We start from the raw sequence: 23665 nt of genomic DNA on the forward strand, positions 1-23665 counted from the left end.
ACAAGATTGTATTTTTAATATTATATCAAAGTTTAAGTTTAAAATATTTTTTTGTTACGTTATTAGAGATATATTATTTAATAATTATCAAGTGAACGTGTACTGTATTGTGTATTGTACAATCAATAGATTAACTCATAGTCACCATTTCCAAATAACCAGACGAAATTTCAACTAATAATTAAAACACTTGAATCAGTAAAAACAATGACAAAATTTGTGGATGAATCTCAGTAAAATAAAATAAAATTACTCAATAAAATTACTAAAAATTTCCATCCTTAAAATGTATATGCCAGATTAGAAAAGGAAATAAAAAGTCAAATAAGAGATTTCTTAAGTAGTTTCTCTCATACATAGACTAATTATATATGTGTGTGCATAGGTATGTGCGTGTGCGTGGACGTGTGCGTGTGTGTATGCGTGTGTGTATGTATATATATACCTGCGCTTCTTGGTCGTGTGACAGTAGACACTCGTGTAGACTGTCGGAGTTCTCTCGCTGTATCATCTCAGTGATGTCCTCCACCAGCAGCTCCGGGCTGGACGGTTCATATTTCAAACCTGACTTCTTGCCAATTTCGGCCATCGCTAACTTGAATGGGGTCGGAGTTCTGAAAAATTTGATTAATTTATATTAATACTAGCTTTTGCTCGCGACTTTGATTTGTATTAGATCTATCACATTCATAGATATTATCACATTTTTTGATGTTGCCTCAGACTAGAATCGCGACCGCCAATTATTTGATATAAATACCGCTATAGTCTGACCACACAACCCAAACCGCTATACATTGTAATTCATGTGCTATTCTGATGTATAACCAGCCGTAGTGTAAAGTTTCAAATATGTTTAGTAGTTTTTTCGTGAAAGGAACAAACATACATCCATACTCACAAGCTTTCACACTTATATTAGTAGGATTTATTTGCAGTATGTTGAATTAGTAATACTTGCTCGGTTTTAAACATGGCAAGTATACTGTAGGCAGATTAGTTAATTGTATTAGCTTCTATCATTCAGTCTTGCTATTTATCACAATAGCCAATACACATTACGGATAATATAGTTTTTTTAATACTAAGGTACAAACATAATTGTTGTTATTTACCATATTAGTATGGATTTATTAATGCGTATGTTATTTTAAAATTTTCAATAGTAATAGTCTCATTTAGAGGGTTCTATACGTACTTAGGTGTATGTTTCTGTTCAAACTGTGTTCCGCCAGGTGTTAGGTTCGGTGTCGGCGTGTGCAATAGAGGACTTACACCCAATTCCTGAAAATAAGTTATATATGATTTAATTACATATATATGAAAATATACTGAAGAATAATAACGTTATGCTATTAGTGGAAATACGGAAGTATAACAAGGTGGACATTTATGAGTAACGATAGATATATTAACACATTAACTTAAAATTATTGTTTAATATATATATATATATTTATTTCTTTATACAAACATCCCATACAAGCCTTCTCTTACACAGCTAGGTGTATTATTCTTTGTGTGAGTCGAGTCTCATGGTGTTTATGGTCTCTTTCAATGATCACACCGTGACAAATCTAACTATTACAGATTTAAACCAATCATATGTCAAAAGTATTATCTGTTAGAGATTGAGAAAGTTAGAAAAGGTAGCTACTACAATGTGGTTGTTGTTACTTAGTTATAAATATTTAATGTCTTATTGTTGTTTATATATATATATATCTATAAATCACTATATCAATACCTTAGTCCTAAGCGGGGTCGCGTCCTGTTTCCCAAGCGGCGCTACCAGGAACTGAGATGGGCTGAACGGTAATGCTTGTAGAGGAGCACCGCTCTCCATTACACGAGATAGAGGATCCGACCACGGCTGATGAAAATATACACAGGTTAGAACACACACAGAGGATAAATACAAATTAGAACATATGCAGAGAGTACAAAAACACAGATTAGATGATACACAGAGATATTCACAAGTTATAACATACATACATGTTTAACACAGGATAGAACATACACAGAAAGAACAAACACCAAGGATATACAGAAATTAAAAATTTAAAACAGACACTTTAAAATAATGAGTGCTTGAATTAAATGTATTTTATGAATTTTATTACAGAATTTTATAATATTAAATACTAATCTTAATGTCTTTCTGAATATAAACTGTATGTACATTTTAATGGCATTTTTATAATTTAATATGCATTATTAAAGGCCTCTCAACCTTTTCTCATGACATGACCCCTTTAAACTTGGATATGTCCCATTCATCCTTGTTATTGCATTTAATTTTTTTCATGTATGTATGTTTTTGACACAAATACTCAATCCATATATTTTTATTAATATACATATGTATATCCATAGAATTGGTATAAGAACAATGTTTTTGTTATTGATACAAATTATATATATATAATTACTGTACCCAACTCACTTGTCTTGAAGGTGTTGTGGTGTCAGCTGTTTTCCGCTTGGCCCTTCTTAATATAGGCGGTGGGGAGTCTCGAGGTGAGTATATTGACGGTACCACTATTTCTTTATCAGCTTCAGATTGTATTGAGTAAGTTACTGTAAGTGAAATAATACATAATATAGATAAACTTGTAGTTAGAGTAATATATTCAAAGACATCTACTATTTACTGCAGCACTTCTTTTACTTTTGTATTAGTCTTTTTTTTTATTAATATATTTTGGTAATGATATATATATTTTTTCTAGATATTGTTTCAGAAAGTATATGTATATATATTTCCTTCACCGTCCGTCAGTGGTGTCTAAATACTCTTAGAAAGTACATATGACTCGGAAAAGATCACATTGGTACTTGCCAGGTTTCGAACCCGCGTAGGCTAGCTTTTTCTAAGGGCCATACCTGCCAAAGATCTAGTTTACTTAGGTAAACTAGATCTATGGCAGGCCCGTATGAGAGGCGGCCCTTAAACCTCCAGGCCACCATGACTATATAATTATTAATTATTACTTAAAACTAATTATAAAATAATTATCAAATAAATGTATATTTACTTGTATTTTGGCTGTTATTATCGCTTGTGGAGGCTTGACTCAAATAATTCTTCACTGGTGAATTCAAAGGCAGTGACTCTAAATTGACGAATCTGTAATGGAAAATAATTGTATAGATTTTACATTAAACTAAGTTACTTTACAAACAAAATGAAACATAGGGCTACATTCATTCTAAATGTGCATTAAAAGGAACAAAATAAACAAATAAATGAATAAACGAATAAATGAATAAACGAATAAATGCTGTTTATATGATATTTTTATCACCTAAACGGCGAATCGACTATCTCGACGCTATCCGCTGGTGCCAGTGAGCCTCGTGCCCTCTCTCTTAGCAACTGTCGAAGATGAACCGCCGGTGCACTTGAGGACTGACTCGACTCGTTCAGTGTGTCCGACCATGTCTGGAAATTAATATATTCAATTTATAATTAAACAATAATTTAAAACATTATATTACAAGTTACTTTATACTTTTGATAACGTTTTATATGTCCTCAATGTTATGTTGTATTAGTTATACTTGGTGGGTGTTGTCAAATAATATGATGTCAAGTATACTGTAGGTAGATCACTTTACATTCGGTCTCGTTATTTAGCAAAACATACATATTACAAATAAGTTTTATTGAATAATAAAATCGTCAGTTTAAAGTTCGTTCACATATAGGGAAATATAGACAAGTAAAATAAATTAATATTAGTATATTTATGCATTTATTTTTATTATATTTCATTTTGATACACCTTCAAATAAATGTAGGGAGTTATAATTTGTACAAATATATATATACGACAAACATTACCCTTCTATTAATGAAGTCGGGTAATAGCACCGTGGTAAGTATATTCAATGTGTGACTCACATCATTGTGTTGTGTATCTTCTTCCTTTCGTTTCTTCTTCCTCAAGTGTTCAAAACTGTCAAGTAACTCCGGCTCATATTTTCTTCTCATTGTTGAGTTCCAATGGTTCTTTATAGCATTGTCAGTTCTGGAATAAGATGACAATAAATAAAATAAAATGTATGTTTGCATCTGTATGTTCTTATCTCAAGAACCTCTTAGTATAAGATTTTGTTGTACTATAATAGTTTTTTTATAACTTTAATAAAGTTTTTCGAATGACTTTGTTACATTAAAACTTATTTAATATGGTACTCACAAAATGTGTTCATTTACATAAAAAAAAATATGAAACAATAAAAAAATGCATGCATGCAAGCTATATGTAAGAAATTTATTGAGTATGTTTTGAGTACTAAGCATATTTTTATATGAAAATACTTAAAATGTCTCTCCAGATACTGTTAGTTGTTCAACACATATATAGTTTAAGTAGTCAATAGCTTTTCCTGTAATATTCATTACCTTCCGGGTAAGAGCTTCGCTATTTTCGCCCATTGGTTTCCAAGCTGTCTGTGAGCTTGATATATGACTCTGTCTTCATGCTCCGTCCACGCACTTTTCTTTATTGAAGGATTGAGATGATTGTGCCAACGTTCTCTGTACATAAAAATAGCTATTAGAACAATCATTAGCTTATTGTGAGAGATATTTAATACAGTATATGAGATATCTACATGTATTGTAGAACAATTTTGAACTGTAATTAAATTAATTAAATGACCTTTAAAAATCCTTCATAACTCATTATTATATATTGATGGAATCGATTGATATGGAGAGAAAACTTCGAACTGTTTGTATGAAGTTTAAAGTTGCACCTTGTGGTAAGATTATTCTTCGTAAAAATTTTATTTTTATTAAGGATAGATATTTTATTTAATATTTATTAAAATATTATATTGCACTTATATAGAAAATTCTCTTTAACTCTGAAGACCTGTGTATAAATTTAAATATCCTTACTTTAATATAATAGATAAGAGACATTGACATGTTAGTGTTGTCTTAAAAATACATTATTTAATGTCAGATCTCATAAATTATTAATGACATTTAAATATTTTTTTTGTGTAATAATCTTTTTACTTACTAATGTCAATTACGTATATAAAATTATATATAACACGTTTGTCTGACAATGGCATAATAATGCACAATTTCAGTGTGAATCAAGACAGCATAAAATAAATATGTTGGTAGTATAATTAATAGGAAACCTTTATTATTAGAATAATTTAAACGATAGATAGAGAAAGAACGTAGATATGTTATCTCTCTTTCTCTCTTTTATGACGTCATAAATATACATATATACTTTTTTTTTATATATTTACTTTAGTAATTATAATGTATACAGTATAAGCGTTCTTGTTAATTACATAGTATTAGTAACTAGTGTTGGTTTTATTAATAAAAATGAATGTCTGTTTGTGTAACAGTTTCTCCGTACATATATGTATGTATTATGTCATATATTTAATTGGTTATGATAAATTATTCCTATAATTATATCGCAATACTTTTATTGAAAGTTAATATTATAAATCTATATATAGAATAATAATTTCTATTTGTAAACTACTGTTTTTTATTTAACTATTTAAAATATTACCTGCATTGTTTCCCTATTCTGCCTTTGAGATGTCGCGCTATGAGAGTCCATTTTTTTGGTCCGTACTTCGCTACCAACTCCATGACTTTTTCGTCTTCCTAAAATTTAATATGAATAAAATTAAATTAAAAATAATCATTCATAATAACAATAATCTGTAAAAAAATATAAGAAAGTTTTCTTTATAAGTAATAATAATTAATAAATACAAAATTCTGTATATGTAATAAAATATTATAGAATATGCATTAAAATTATATACAGATAATAAATTTTATAACACCTATAAAGCTTTAAATTCTATTTCACGGATAAACAATATGGCGGCAATTTTTGCTATATCCAAAAAAAAAAATGGCGCATAAGTCGTTACATTACAAGGTCGGATTTGAATTTTTGTTTACAATAATCGTGTTGAACAGATTGTATCTAGGTTCATGGACACTCGGATTTGCATTCAATGTATATAAGCTTAAATATAAAATATATTGCATTAGAATAATTAAAAAAAAATCTTCATAATTTATCGATAAAAGCCTACTTTTTAAAAATTTTATTCAAAAAGTTTTAATTATCGCATATATTTAAGTTTATATATATTTAAACAATATAAATTTAATTTTAAATGATTTAGACATAAATTATATCAATTAAAATTTAGAAAATAATTTTATTTCTCTTTTCTGTCACGCAATCTACTAGTCTGGTATTAATTTACACTAATTATCTGTTCGTTTCTAGATGAGTAGTTGTGATGTAACCGACTGACATACATTCAAACTATGGTTATTTGTTTGAAATAAAACATAATTCTTCTAAACTAACACGAGTAATTCGTTATTATATCGGATCAAGTAAAAATTGTAAGATCAAAATTAATTTAAGATATTTAGTTATAAAATAGCCTTTATACAATTCCGTTGCGTTGAGGTTTTTATAATTAACCACGGAACCCTATTACATCTATGACTGTCTGTTCCAAAATACTTCAAGGACGAATGACGTCACGATATAAATATATCGCGAGTGTTCATCGCGTTTCATATAAAATTTTAATTACCGTTTTTATTACATATAGAGGACTCGAAATTTTATTATATACTTCGTGCATTATCTCGTATCTGCGACTATGTTCGTGTTTGGTATTTTACAGAGTCTTTCCATTTATATACATTTGTATTTAAAATGTTCGTTTGCATATAGTTCATTCAATAGTTACATTCATTCATTCTTCCATTCTTTACATTATATTGTATGACATGGTGCTGTCACACCCAGTCTGGCATACCTTTGGGTATGATAAATTTGATATTTATGCTAAACATCAATACCATATTTGGAAGGAAGATTTAAAACTCGCAAGTATTATTTAGTAACTATATACTGATATAGACGTGAACATTATTCTTATGTTTGGTTGTTTGTTACTCACAAGAAAACTGCTGAAGAGGTTTTAATAAAACTTTTCATTAATACAGATCAAACATCAGGATAACGTATAGGCTAAAATTCATCGCGAAACTTCGTTTGATTCCAACGGGAATACATCATAGCCGCTGTATTTTGTATGAAGTCACGTGACACAGTTTATAGATGTCACCGCGTATTGGTTAATATATATTTTTCATTTAAGCCCACATTTGCTCGTCTTTATGACGGACAAATTATTTAGAGCTTGATAATGAAATATTTCTTATAGGACTTCATAAGAACATTTGTACATTCCGAACGATATAATATAAAGCTTCGTAACGAAAACGACATCGTTTTAAGCGAGATCACGGAGGTTCCTATCATAAATCATGTTAGATTATTCTTAACGATGATATCAGCTGGTTACGTTAATACAGAGTCTCGTTAAAATTCATTCCGCGTCCAAACAATGGATTCATTCACGGAACCAATGAATGAGATATTTGAGAAATGAATGAGTGAATGAATTATAATTAATTTACAGTTATAATACAACGTATATTTAAAATTAAAGTTTAGTTGTATTATTTATTTAACCGACTTCAAAAAAAGAACTAGCAATACGACGATACGTTTTTTATACCCATATATGTATGTATATATACACATATATGTGTGTGTGTCTATGTTAATTTTGACTTAATTTTAGCTTGAGAATATGCAATTTAACTTAAACTATTACGTAAGAAGGTTACAAATGCAAGTGTTAGCGAACTCTGACTCACTTCCTCGCTAGACTGAATGGCTTGCAACTTGCATATTATAACACAATGATATTATAAATGCGAAAGTCTCCGAGGATGTATGTATGTTTGTTACTCCTTCACGCAAATACTACTGAATGTATTTTTAATGAAACTTCACAATGATATAGTTTACATATTATAATAAAACATAAGCTAATAATTTATCCCGGACTTCCACGCGGTATCGAGGCAACACATCTGTATCGTGTATGAAGTCACGTAACACACACTATAGATGTCGCTGACAGTTGGTTACCATGACCATTGTTTTAATGCACTATATATTTCCCTTTGAGAATAAGCATTTCTGAAGTTCATTCGGAGAAAGTCACAAATGAAAACTAGTTGTATATTAAATGTATGAGAATCTAATATGCATTGAATACACACCAGCATTACTAATATATATATACAGATATAATAAGAATAAAACCGGTCTAGAAACTCTACAGTAAAAAAAAATATGCTATTTTAGTATGTATTAAAATCGGTAATTTTAACAATTACGAATTAGTCCGCATTATAATATATTGAACGCTAGGAAGTGTTAAAAAAATGTCTTAAAGTTTTTTAATTATAATCTTATTATTATTTCAGAGATAACTTTATTTTATTTATATAACCTTAAAAGATTTTAACATATAGTATAGAACAGCAAGCAAGTATTAATGACAATTAAATATTCTAAAACTACCCTCAACAGAATCGAATAATGTAAAACTACCTTCAATACGAATGATTAATTTTAAAACTACCGTCAATATAATATTGATAACCAACCTCTTTCGTCCAGGGACCCTTGACTAGTTCAGGGTTGACAACCTTGGTCCACCTCTGTTGACACTGAACATCAGATCTATCAGGAAACTGACTCGCTATCTTCTCCCAATTCTCATTGTACATCTTAACGTAAACCTTCAAACGTTTGTCCTGGAATCATTTATGATATAATTATAATAATTTATTTACATAAATTCAATTATTAATTCATTATACAGTATGATGACCCAATAACACAAGTTATGACCCAGATGATAATTTTAGATAAGTTACTGTACTCTAATTAAAACTCGTTAGTACATGAATACATGGTATATTTAAAGTACTGAAGTTATTTCAATTCTGCAAAGGAATAATATATATATAATATGAGTTGAATATATTATAAACCTTTCATAGCAACTTATTGTATGTATAAATTAGCTTTATAAGATGTTTGATCTTGGCCTTAGATGTCCAAGATACCCCATAAATATATACGGTCATATAATACAGGAAGATATATAGTATTGTATGTAATTAGATTAAGTATACGTGATTTGTTCAAATAAATTGAAATAAGGAATTATAATCCTCAAACTTGCGTACGTATCTGTATTTTTAGTACAAGTTTGTGTGTGTTACTACATACGAAGAGTTTCCCGTTTCTCATTCAATAAACGATATCAATACTAATAATGTACGAAATTTCATGAATGAAAAACTGTTACTGCTCCGTGTGTAGTTTAACGATGCCAACTAAGACTAAGCATACATTTCAATAGCCAACCTCATCTTTGGTCCACCTTCCCCTATTGATATTCTTCCGCGGCCCAGAGCCTTTGGTTGGAGGCGGTACATCTTCATACGTGTCATCCTCTGAATAGTCACTCGACTCTGAATCATAGCCGCTGCGTCTGAACAAATATAATTACAACTCATTACATTCATTACATAGAAAGCTATGTATATTTTTTTTCTATTGAAATAATAAAATTGCTACCATCTTATTCGTATATAGATAATCATTAGCTCCGCTATGGGAAATGTATTCCAAGCATTTTCTTATATCAAATACAATGAAAAGACGTCATAATCAAACCACGTATGTGAATTGTAAAACAATCTGATTTGAAGTTTTAAAATAAATTTTCATGGTAGGTATTATATTATTTACAGATTTAAGAATGAGATAGTTTTAAATGACTCTCTTCTATGACTTTACTTTAACAATACCGGCGCCAACAATTTAAAATGTAGACATTGGGCACGTATTACCAAAAAATTCCCAGAATTACATAAGTTTGACTACAATTCGACGACAGACCATAATAATCTTAAATGCCTTACGTTTAATGTATGTTATAGCTTAACATTATATTGGAAACGAGTTTAAAAAAATCCGGTCTCAAGTAATAATTCTGGACGCCGATGAGGTAATATATTATTATAAAATTATCAGCTGATTCGTAACAAGTATTTTTTCATTCATAAATATTATACTGTCCATACATTATTTTTTATTTGGCCGTTATAGTGATATAAATGTAAAATTAATTCATTCAAGTTATATTACCAATGCTTCATTCAGTTAGTTTATATATATGTTTAGATAATTTTTTTATACTCATACGTGCTTTATATTCCGTAATTAATTCATTTTTAATTGTATCATTAATATAAGTCGAATACCGAATACGGGAAGTTGAAGTGAAATCATAAATGAAAAAAGCTATACAAGATTTATTTAGTTTTTTATTTGAATCAGATAAAAAATTCTTTGTAAGAGGATTTTCAAAAGACAACATGAAGGCCTGTAAGAAATATTTTACACTATAGCGCTTTAAGCACACAAATTAAATGTATATGTGACATTATTAAAAAATAATTTAAATTAATATTAATAAGCCAGTGAATGTAATAATTTCTTTATATTTAAACTAGTTTTCTCAAGCAGCCTTTCTTACCCAAATTAAATATTACAAGTAAAAAATTATTTGTCATTCCAATATACTTGGTTTTAAATATTTATGAACATACATACGGAAATATTCATATCATCATATATGTATATATAATATATGTATGTAATGATAATAAATCCTATATTTCACACGACAGGATGATGTCATATGTGACTTATTGAACTCCCAAACAGTTTGCTCTTCACAACACATGTTCGTTAGTTTTAGTATCAAGTTGTTTGTATTATAGTTGTAGGTAAAATTATTTTTTTGTGTTATTGTATGAACTTATTCAATAAAGAATAAGAATATTTTATATAATTTAAAATTTTACTTTAAATAAATCAACAGTGACATTTTTCGTTAATAAAATATGACGATAGAAATAAATTTTAATCACGAATAGGGTTCCGTAAAATTTAACGAATTCACTTTTAAAGTAACATAATTGTTGATTACCATAATTTTATAAAATATTTATACGGAACCACATGAGCAAATAGATTGCGATAATTATAAAATATCTCCTGCAGCTTAAAGCTAAAAATAAAAACATTGGATTTGTATTGAAGTATGTACACATATAAGAATACAAAACGTATTGCTTAAGCTCAGACACTATATATGTAAAATAATTTCTATGATCCATAAATATATAAAGTAAAACCGGATCACTTAAATAGTTTTTGTATCCACGTCTTGTTTTTTTTTTAACTAAATAGATCATTTAAATAAAACCAGTTCTATTACACTACACCCAAATTCCTTATTGTATGAGTCCTGGTTCTTAATAAATACGTATATGACAATTGTCATTTAAATGAAAATGGTGGTGAAAAAACTATGGTGAATAGAAATGTACTTATATCTATATGTATGTATATAATAAAGTGACATACGCGTATAACATCACGAGGCTTATCCAAATTTGAATAAAAAACTCAAATTTCGGTTCGATACATCCATCATCCACTCAAAAACATTTTAGTAACACCCACACGCAAAATAAAATTTAACTTATAAGGTATAAAATAGTTCCCGCCAAAATATACACCACATTTTTCGACGCACGCGCAACGAGACACTGGAATCAACTAACTTATTTATCCCCTACACACGCACACACACACACACACGCATGCAGTAGTAAGGGTGAAGTATTCCTTACACACCATGCACTATGACGCACACATACACAACACATACTGAAGTAAGGGTGAAGAATACAAAAAAACGTCGAAGGGAAGAAAAAGGGACGAAATAGTGTAAACAAAGAGGAGTGACAGGGATGGAGAATGAAGTATGAAACCCTCAGCGGCGGTATAACAGCATAAAGGGCAGGTGTCAGACTTAGACAAAGAAAGTATACTTTTTATGGGATAGGTCGGCGTCTAGCATACTTAATTGTAGAAGTATGTATCTAAATAAACTTATACCACCATATCTACCAATAAACCGTTTCCTAAGAAATAAGTAACAAGAATTTTTGTATGAATTGACAATAATTTTGCACTAACGGGACGTGGGCTGACAAAAAATTGACACATGTGGGGATGTAGTAAGTTTAAAGCGGGGTTTCTGGTTTTTGTCAAGTTCGATAGGTCACACATTTTGTTTGGCAGCTAACAGGATCTCGAACAAAAAAAAACATGCCGTAGGAAAGCAAAAGTTTAAGGGCATTTTTTTATACGAATGTTAAAGTTATCTTAAACGTAGACCAGTCATAATTCGTAGCGTAATAATTACTTCAACTTCCTGGAACGTGCAGATAAAGCTTTGATCTAAGGGCATTGCCAGATACCAAATAATCTTATCTGATATCACAGAAGTTTCACATCACATGATAATATTTCGGGAATTTCGGGAACCTTTATAGTGTACTTTAAAGTTACATGCCGCTGGCTTTTCTGCGTTTATTTCCAAAAATAAACTACACTACTCTAAAGTTTTAAACATCTATATACTTTATTATTTATAAAAATAATAATAGCATACATAGTTCTTGATAATGTAAGGCATTAACATATAATTAAAGTTGGCCTCAGCTTGACAACACACGTAAGGTGTGTGAAATTCTAATTAAAGTAAGGAAGTAGATAGTTCATCTATGTATCATTCCACCTGCCCCTACCCTCGGACATGATTTCAGTACGATTGCACCTTAAACGGAAATAGATTATCTACTAACCGAAACATTAAACATACCTATAACTTACTTAATAGTTATATTATTGGATAGAATTTTGTTACTAATTTAATGACTTTTTTAGTTAGAGTAATTATAAAATCATTTTCAATTATAAAAATACAAAATGTTAGTATGTTTTACTTCATACCAATATATATATATATGTGATATAGCATTAGGGGAAGATGTTCTTCCAAGTATGTAACGGACGACAATTTATTCTACATCAATAATTATCTGACAATCACAAGACTTCCTTTAAGGGTCTCGAAGGAAATTCATATTTAAGTTGGTCATATCCCATGTTTCCTGTCTTAGCACTTCAAGTTTGAATGCACTTTCCAGTTATGTTGAAATCTCTTGTTTACTTTATGCTCTGTACTTGAGACACACACGATTTTGGTTTACCGGTTCTGGACGGAATTACGCCACAGACTAAATAAATGATTGATGTTATTGTAATGATAGTTTCCTGTCTGTATGTTAATTGATTTTATTTTTTTCCACTGTGGCGATGGAGGAGTTTTTCAACTCCAATCGAAACCCGTTTACGTTCCCAGCGGTATTGTTTCCGAGTATAGATTCAATACTAGTTCTGTAATGTATTTGTTGAAGTTATTTCGCGTGCACTATTCCCTTCATTCATAGTTTACACTTTTTTTTATATGACGATTTTAAAGTCGATCAACTCACACAAATAGATGAGAAATGAGTAAGAAAATATTTATATAAGAAAGACTCATATAGCTTTAAAATTTACACACTACTAGCTTTATCTTACGACTTTGACGTTTCCTTTAGTTGAAAATAAATTATCTACGATTAACAAAGAAGATAGATGTGTTGGACAGCCTGTAGCGACATTTATGATTTGTCACATGACTTTTAGTACAAATAAGGAGTACTCGGCATTTCCATATAAATTATAACCAACGTGATTGTGATGTCTAAAATACATCATATGATAATTGCATCAAAATCCGTTTAGTGGTTTATACTTGAAAGATACATTAAAAACATACAAACATCCAAATAATCATATTCATTAGAATTATTAAATACCGTTAAATCCTACCCATTAAAGGCTGGTATTTGGATACCATATACAAGTAATAAATCCAATTACATAACTTTTTTTTTTTAATAATTGCCATAAATACAACTGAAACATCGCTTTCTTTTATGTGATAAATAAACAATTCCATAACAGACACATCCCACATTAGCAATCTTAACACTTTGGTAACACAACTCTTGTACACAAACAACTGGTTAAAAGCAATATGACACCGGATTTAGTAATGAGAAAATTCCTGCCTCCGACGACGCGTAACTCTATACGTGCAATGAAATGGAAGTAATTATTTCCATAGTTAAGGTTTCTTGAAGCTCAACAAATATATCTTCTTGCAGATTAAGATTGAGCTGAATTCGGTAATATAGATTTATAAGGCACATGTATATGAAAACTTTCAGTACCGTATGAGCTGACAAAATCGTGTAACTATTATTTAACTTCAAAAAATATGTTTAATTAAAACTAATTCCCGTTCATAATCTCCTTAATTTCTTATACAAACTGTTGACTCTCAAAATACCGTGTCTTTGATAAAGGGTCCAAACAGGTTTTATATCCACGGAGCATAGACAAATAAGATGTGACCACCTGAAGAGACTATAATAGAAAGAATAGGGGATGCTAGCAAAATTAGATAGCTGTACAGAATTCTCACGCGCCGTCATGGCCACAATTTGTCATTATTTAATATGACATATACAACAATAATCCCTCCATGCTATATACTTATTTTACAATAATATAATATTTTTATATATTATATATTTAATTTTATATAGTTTCCATTGCCTTGTGAATTGATTTCCTAACTACAAATCAGAATACAAGAGAATCTAAGAATAAAAAAGAAAAAAAAGATATTGAAGAATGAAAAAAAAATAGGTAAAGGACTTGCGACGTGTTTACCAAACGCGAGGAAGCAATTTTTTGTGTGCTGCGCCTGCGCACACCATATGCCATAGATGACACATTCAATACGCATATGGTTTTCGCTTGTTAATGTAACCATTTAGGTTATCTGATAACAAATCTCTCAACTGTAATGCAATATATTTATATTTTTAAGTTAGTCTGAAAGCTTAGGACGATTTTATTCAATATTGACCTCAATTTTATGTATACGTATTGAAATAAACAGTCTGCCTTAAAGAACACTGGTTTCATTACAGGACGATTGTTATTTTATTCAGTACACAAGGGTTCAATCCACCCCTATTTTATAACGTCAGCTGTTTGGTGATTATCATCGCATTGGACGGGGAGCGCTACATTGATGCCATTGAAAAGCAAGTCTGGATATAAAATGAAGATAATTCAATAAAGATTGCATTTCCATTACGCGATAAATGAAACAAATATATATAAATATTCAAGAGCCGATGTATTTCTTAAGTTCAATACTTGTGCTATTGTAAAACCTAGCTCACCTGGTTAACTCCCCCTTAGATTAATGTCAATGACTCCGGCATATGGCTTGACATTTTTCAATATAAATTTTTTCTTACTTCCTCTTATTACGGCACGCGCTCGAAAGGTGTTTAGAAAGTCTTGGATTAAATAAAATTATGAAGTTCGGATAAATTCAATACTTTTTTATTAGGAATTTTTAATTTGTAGTCCTGTCGAACGAAATTGATGGCTGTATATATTTTAATCATACACAAAGTTGTATGAAAGTTTATGTTTATAGAAACCTACTAAAACATCCGTAAAGTGAGCATACCCAGGGCATGTAGCTACACCAATCTGTAATATAGAACAAAGCAATCTCAAGGGGCCTCTTGTTTATTGTATGAGGTCATTGTTCCACACTTATCATATCAACGCAAATGAAAGTAATGGTTGACATAATTTCCTTGTTATTCAGTTGTGAAAACCTATGAGCTCGGGTTCTGTACTGTTTTGATCATATTATATAACTGGTTGAATAAATTGTATTGGTTAATTCAAAATATTTAATTTAATTAATGAAACAAACAAAGCCAGCCAGTAAGTCAAAAGAATTTAGTTATTTCATGAGGATATACTTTTTTATTTATATCATTTAACAGTTTACATTTCACAAAAAGCTTTTCCAACTTAGTCCGTGACTCCAGTGTTGACTAAATCAATCAATTTACATGCTCGTCACAAACTATTATTCTCTGATAGACACGCTGAATTATATTTAAAGTTTCATTAAAATTCTTTTAATAATATTTATGTACAAAGAAACACCCTAAAACTAACATCGCCTCTACCCTTTGATTACAAAACGTCAGTGTCTTGGTAGGTAATTTATATTTTCGGTAACCTTAGTAAGATATTGTGTCGACAATTACCCACGATTCATATTAACGGAATTAATAAATGAAAAACGTAGAACTGCTAGTGTTAAGGTACCCTGTCGAACAAATTGTTAAGGTAGATTATTAATTGGACTATTGGATTAAGGTTAAGGAAAGATAATGAAATTTTAAAACAGTTAATTTAAAATTTTCACATAGTTTTGCTTAGTTTTGCCTTAAATAGTACTTTTTATCGTCACTATATTGTCTGATATATTCTGAATAAAGGTAACACAAAAACATTTAATTTTTTATAAATTTAAACTATGGTTAAACTTGATGTTTGTGTAATCTCTAGGTGTAGAATTCAACAACTTAACCCTTTATAGTATTTTTAAGAACATAACATGTTGGTTATCGTCGCACTTCAAACCTTTCTTTAAGTGAAAATTACATCAAAATCATTTCAACCGGGCTAAAACATTGAAAACTCTCAAAATATGGAATATAACATGAATTATAAATTCAGAAAAACGGACACTTATTTTATTTAAACATAAAAATTAACTAAAAAATGTTTCATATTTGGAAAATCGTCACATACATTTGAAAATTTGTTTTTATTTCCTTTTTTGGCGAGACGTGTCGAAAATCAAAACGGTGGATGTCAATAACCTTCATGCAATCTGGCAGGTGATAGTGCATTTGCAGTTACACGAAATTATATCGATAGTTCAAAAAATTTATTACTTGATTTTCATTTTATATATTTTTTTCATTAATTAATTTTATTTCGACTTAGGGTATCTATAATATCCTAAGCTACGTTTTTGAAGCGTAGGAAATAAACGGAAAACATCTTGAAAACGAATCAATAAAGCGCTTTAGGAATGAACTCTTCATAAGACAAAACATTTTTTTTTAATAACAATATTTTTCTGAGATTAAATTTGTATGATATTATAAAAAGCCACAGTACATTGAACCTTTGTTATTTAGCAGGCAGGTGTTTTAACATCTGGAGAACCACGTGGCGATCAGATTGTCTGATTATCGATGTGTTAAAATAACAATCGCATCCTCTTGGCCTTTGTTTTATCTGACGTCAGACTTTAATTGATGTGTTAGCTTAATTATTTTCGAATAAACTTTTTAAAATCTAAAACTATGATTGTCTATAGTTATGAAGATATAGAATTGTCTATGCTACAGTAGCCCATGGGAAAGCTACCCAGCACAACAGACAGACGCATATGGGGGTATCATTACATAAGCATACATATATAAATATGTACAGAATTCAAATAAGTACTTAAAATTTATAATGTGCTTAAAATCATACAAATAAGGCAATAATTTTTGATTATGATTTCGCTTTCAAACTTTACATGCAAACAAAAATTAATGTATTTAATTGGACCATCTGGAGCCAAAATTAATTCGACTAAAATAAACCAATGAATAATCGATAAATCAAAAATCCAAAAAACAAACTATCGATCCTCTAATCAGACATCACTAATTCCGACACCATTTTTATCGTGTTGTACTAAATTAAGGCTTCGCTGACGCTTCTGTTATAGTCGATAACATATAAATTAATTTTGCAACGCCATTAACGCATATTTTTTTTGTTCAACCATTTTTTTCTGGTAAATGTTCTATAAGTTAGTTTAGTTATAACTCAATTTATTTCAAAGATAATATACGTATGTCGTAATTGGTTACATATAAATATATTCAGAGGGCACGCCATGTGCAGCCCCCACACAATGATTGAACAGCTGCTATATAAAACTACCGAATAAACTTTGGTTCCGTATACAATAGAGGTATAAAAACCTTAAAGGTTTACCTTCCGGACACTGAGAAATATTCGTAAATAAAAACATATTATATAAAAAAACATATTAAAAAAACATATTATGTAAAAAACAGTAGAATTATAATGGAAATTTCTCGCCTTCTTGAAGCAGTGGATATAGGTTCCTCCATATAATTATCTTATACATATACATATATATATATATATATATATATATATATATATATATACATATTATTAGTTATATCATTTTTAAATACGAATTTAATTTATTTATCATTTTAAATAGTTCAATTTCTATTTCATTACACGGAAAATATATAATAAAATTTTTCTTTATACCATGGTTAATATTCTTGGGCGTAAATTTGTCTTTTTTTTATTATAGAGCGTAATTTGTGTTTTGATGACAGCCTCAAAAATTATTGATGACTTCAGAGCGGAATACGTAATAAGTTGTATGGGGTCATTACACTGTGGTAACTGTAGCATCCCTTGCGAGTCTTTGTCCAAGACCCTTACCGTGGGAAACATGACAGGACCCTTAATTATAAGGGTATAAATTAGTATTCGTACACAACACTGAATGAACACTTCATGCATCCAAAACCGGAACCTCTGATAGCGTTATCAAATTCATGTTTGTATATAATATTAAAATACAAATTCCAGAAACTCATTTAGTTCGATATCATATTAATCGGATGTTTAGTACGACTTAACTTTATATTCATTCGTTGGTTTGTAATGAAAACATCGGTATCGTTAAAATAAAGAATATAACAGATTTGCTAGAATAAAAATAAATGTAAAAAAAAATCCAATACATACATATAATTATGTCCAAACAATTAACATCATATAATCCTAACATTACAACAGATTAACAAAACAAAAACTATTAATTTCTCACGTCATACAAATTCATAGCTATGGTAATGCATTAAGAATAACAAATAGATTCATATTATAATAAATGGCATCAAAAACCATTGTAAAAACGTGTTCCCACAGACCGTGTCAGAACACACGTGCGATATGGACACAACTTGGGGAGTGAATTATCGCGTGCATCATCTTACGTAATACCTGCCCTAGTTATTGGACTATTTGCCATATAAAAATACAATGTACGAAAGAAAAATGATGTCCCGAGTAGGAATAAGACGTACCAAAAAAACATGATGTTCCGAACAGGATTACGATGTACCAAAAAAACTATGATTCACTAAGTAGTGATATGATTTATCAAAATGTACCAAGTGAAAATACGGTTTAAATGAAACTAATATTCTTTGGATTACTACGCGTTTTTTATTATTTTAAAAACCACATACTCCCGACGTTTCGGTTAGTTTGCCACAACCGTGATCACGGGCAGACGAGACATCTCGTCATATAATACGCGTAGTAATCCGAAAAATATTACATAGTTTCATTTAAATGAATAATCGCGAAACTCTCAGATTTCATTAAAGATATGATTTATCAAAAACGAATTGGGTTTAATAATTATATGCTTTAAACAATTCAATCCAACAATCAACAACAAAATATGCTTAAAACAAACTACATATGTATGTATAAGTAACGAATCTTAGGTATAGGTACACCTATATTATAATATAAATAAATAAATATAAAGAAAAAAAAATATTCATAATCGATACAATTTGTTATTGAACGGAAATTGAAAAATAAAAACAAAAAATCAGATTACATAAGGTGGATCAGAACTGTGAAATCGATTTGGATATTAAATACGTTCGGAAATTTGATAGAGAAAACTATTAATAGGTTCAGAAATTTCTACAATAATCATTAAATTAAAAAAAAAACTTTTTTTTATATCTTTTTTTATTTTTGGATTCTCAAGATACACAATTTTTAAGTAGGAAGATAGTATGTCATAGTATGTTGGTCTGAAATGTACTGGCTATAAATATTCAAGGCCCACATGAAGTAAAGTCAGAGATAGTAAAAGTTACTTCAAACATTAAAATAGCATACGGGTTCGCGAATGCTCACACCCGCATTAGATAAAGAAAATTCAAAAGACTTGTCATTTCATAAGGTTATATTTCATTATATTTAGAACATAACATTTTTATATATATGAGCGGCGATTTAAATAATAATATTATTTTTTTGCATTAGACAATATTTATAACTTACTAAAAGTATTAGTACGGTGAAGTATAATGGTTTCGTATTAAGGTTTTAAGAAAAAACCGAGAGTTTGTAAGTTATTTATTAATAGATGGGTTAATGTAGGCGATATATTAATATTAAAGTATATTTTACAAACATTTATTGAAAACACAGCACAAAGTTGAACATAATTAACCACGTTTGTAAGGAACGGACAATTCGACAAATCAAAATTCAATTTTAAACCCGTTAGGCTAAGCTAATTCTAAGACATTTTAGTTGTTCAAAGTAAAACACCAGTATCAAGCGGTCATGGGAAAGTAATTTCACTAAGACATCTAAAACATAATACTTACAATGACTTATAGCTGGCAAATATAATTGCTACTTTTTTTCCTCTAAGTCTTTTATTAGCAAACAAAGTCACGGAAAAGGCATAGCGGTATACGAGTCTTATAATTAAATAAAATGGAATCACTTATTACACAGAGTCCGCATCCGGTGGATAAATTACTATTTATTTAGAATAACTATTTCCTTAACTAACGATAAGTGTTGTTTAATTTACAAGTTCTGTTAAATACTAAGTTATGTCTGCGGCGTGTGTTGTGTCTAGTTTATTTCCAGTTTTGATAACAAACAGGAGTAATTGCAGAGGCCCTGAAGTAGCAAACATTTAGTTTTCAAAAAAAACCTTCTTAAAACGCCTTACAGGGGTCACTTAAGAAACCGTAGCTAAAAGAAATTAAATTGTACTAAAGATCATAGATAAAAAGTGTTTTAAAAAAAAGACAGTACAGCTGTCAGATGACACCGGTCGGACCGCACGCGCCGTATATGTTCTAACTTTGATATGCTAAAATATTTGTTAGTAAAAAAAATAAGGTCCAAATAAACTGTTATACATGACAAGTTTTGAAACAATTCTGAATATGACGATTTTGTAATCTATAATCGAATTTGGAATGACATATTATAACTTAAAAAATAATGTAACCTAAGTAAAAATTTTAATAAGAATAATTTGAAAGATTCAAATTTCGAATGAAACAAATTCGTTGCGTATAAATTATTAAACAAATGTCATCTGACAAAAGGAAATTAAATATAAGCTATAAAACTTCATAACAATTAGGAACATTCGAATTTCGAATCTCGTGACCGCGTTGATCATAAATAGCCAACATGTCATTTGAACTTTGTCTCTTGCAAATGGAGGATTGTCCATCAACGTAAGGTATTGCAAAATTTTGGGAAAAAAAAAATTGTAAGACCCTCGCTACCCCAGTTTCTTAAAGGTTCTTTGTATTACTTATGTATCTATAAACAGCTGTTCTATTCAGAATACTACCTTCTCAGACACGTGGACAAAAATTTATTATTATTTGTTGCCAAGGACCTATCGCTGAATGATGAGATCTTTAACTAAAAATCTAAGTTATTTTAACTAAAATATTAGGTAGAATATAAGAGGACGCAATTTTTATGAATCTCCATATGAATTTTACACATGATTAACTAAAACTCTTGAAACCATATTGAAGACACAAAAAAATCTGAAATAATTTATATGTGTGAAGTCCAGAACTAATCAAGTGTATAAAAAACACTAAAAATAAATAAATGTTGAACCATTCAACCATTTCCGCTATAACTCGGAAGGTAAAAATATATCCGAGGTGTTCTAACCCTTATTACCTAAGCAATATATTATCTGTAAAGTTTGTATCCAAATGTCACGGGACAAAAACTAAGTTTATTGGACGAATATTATTACAGCCTACAGGCATGTTGCATCGTGTGAAAGTGCCGACGCACCCCAATCAAATCGACATTCATAGAATATCACAGATAGGGATGGGCCATTGTTATCGAGGACTGAAATATATTACAAAAATATTTCTCATGACTAAAAGTTTAGCTTAGTATTTTAAGCGGTGTCATTTAAAGCGCTTAATTAGCATTTAGTTTTCCTATGGTTCTAGGGATATTATCGTGCAATTCCATCGATAACAAAGGTCATCCCTAACGTACACCTTGACACCATCTGCACATAATTACTCGGGGGTGCCACCCTCCGTGTCGTTTACCTCGGGGTCAATAATACATACACGAACGATTCTCACATGAAAATTTTTCGATCAAATGAGTTTATATCGAAAATTTTTTATTAATAAATCCTCATTTAAATAATACATAAATGGATTCACGTGACCTTTATCACCGATATAATCTAACTATAGGTTCAAAATAAAACAAATATAAAATTGTTGAATTTAAAACGAAAATAGTATTTTTTATTTGTTCAATAAACAATTTTATTGGATTTTGAGTGTTGTGTTATCCATATATTTAAGTAATATATATGGTGTACTAACAAACGTTTTCGTTAATTCGTTGTTAGTATGTAACTTTGTTTACGACATATAGATCGAGGGTAATTTTAAAACGATTACAATATATCGCAGACCGTATTAATATGAAAATAAATTACAACAAGTATTTTATATTAAAGGAGTCTGTATTATGAATTTATAATAAAGTCAAACCAGTTTTCTTTTTTTTTGGACAGCTTTAAAAAAAAAGATATTGTCATAAGAGGCAATGAAATGGTTTAAATTTGTTTGCTACTAATGGCTATGTATAAGCAAATATATAGTTATATTTTTAAGACATTTTATACAATTAAAAAAAAATGTGTTTGTATGCTACACGATTTGCACTATATCTTTATTATCTTAACTCTCAAGCTATATCGAAGATTTTTCAAATACAAGTGATGGATCAAATGCCAAAAAGATATCTAATTTGTTAACACCACTGATTGATATACTTAGATTAAAAATAATTAAACACACAAGTTGCTAATAGTAGTAATCTTTCATGTATATTTTACCATTATATTAGGGTGACAACATTTAATATAATCTATATATTCAATCTTTAGCCATCGCAAGGTAAAATGGCGGGAGGGTGTAAACACTTTAAAGGATGTACAACCTGGCTACAATAGCCAAAATTTAAATGCGACCTTCAACTCAGCGTGATCAAAGAAACCTTGAAAGCGCGTCAAGGTCCCACGTACAATGCCTGCTTAAATAGATATGGCTTAAAAAGTCGTAAGCAAAAAGACGTTCTTACAAATATATCGATTATATTATAAATGTTTGTAACAGCACTGAATTAAGTTAAAACCTAGTCTATAACTAAAGTACTCACCAACAAAAGCATGTGAAAACGCACGTGATTTCATATTTTATTCCTTCGGAGTGGAATGCAATAAACAGCTGTTTTATCATCAAAAGCCGGTTCGTATTGTCTTAATAGATACATATGAAATTATACTTTATTGTTATAGCAATATAAGTAAAAATTGATTGAATATAAATATGGATTATGACTAGATAAAGCTTTGCTGGTTCTTGTACGTACTTCGGAATTTCCTTTAAACATGTACCCCTATTGACATTGGTCAGAAGAAGTGAAAAGTTTAATTAAGACGATAATTCTTCTAAAACTATGGTTTCCGGATATACTAGTTGTTGTACAAAACTTTGTCCAATATCTTTGATATTTATTCCCCATCATAATTATATGTTTTCAGACTTGATTTTTCTTAATGTTCAGTCATCTTAAGACTTTATTACCTA

At 29.6% G+C, this 23665-nt stretch overlaps 1 protein-coding gene across 3 annotated transcripts in view; it reads right to left on the minus strand.

Moving 5' to 3' along the window:
- Window positions 1-23665, minus strand: part of LOC116773431 (myb protein) — a 34038-nt gene that overhangs the window by 5566 nt on the left and 4807 nt on the right. For all 3 annotated transcript variants that reach the window (XM_061528711.1, XM_032665858.2, XM_032665859.2), the window contains 11 exons: window positions 9333-9459; window positions 8564-8713; window positions 5565-5662; window positions 4415-4549; window positions 3911-4037; window positions 3312-3448; window positions 3042-3133; window positions 2450-2583; window positions 1748-1873; window positions 1199-1284; window positions 446-614 (listed from right to left, as the gene is read on the minus strand). In XM_061528711.1, the coding sequence (XP_061384695.1) occupies window positions 446-614; window positions 1199-1284; window positions 1748-1873; window positions 2450-2583; window positions 3042-3133; window positions 3312-3448; window positions 3911-4037; window positions 4415-4549; window positions 5565-5662; window positions 8564-8713; window positions 9333-9459 (1381 nt within the window). The remainder of the gene's footprint in view (window positions 1-445; window positions 615-1198; window positions 1285-1747; window positions 1874-2449; window positions 2584-3041; window positions 3134-3311; window positions 3449-3910; window positions 4038-4414; window positions 4550-5564; window positions 5663-8563; window positions 8714-9332; window positions 9460-23665) is intronic.

The sequence above is a fragment of the Danaus plexippus genome, assembly GCF_018135715.1.
Source record: "Danaus plexippus chromosome 22 unlocalized genomic scaffold, MEX_DaPlex mxdp_27, whole genome shotgun sequence".
Lineage (NCBI taxonomy): Eukaryota > Metazoa > Arthropoda > Insecta > Lepidoptera > Nymphalidae > Danaus > Danaus plexippus.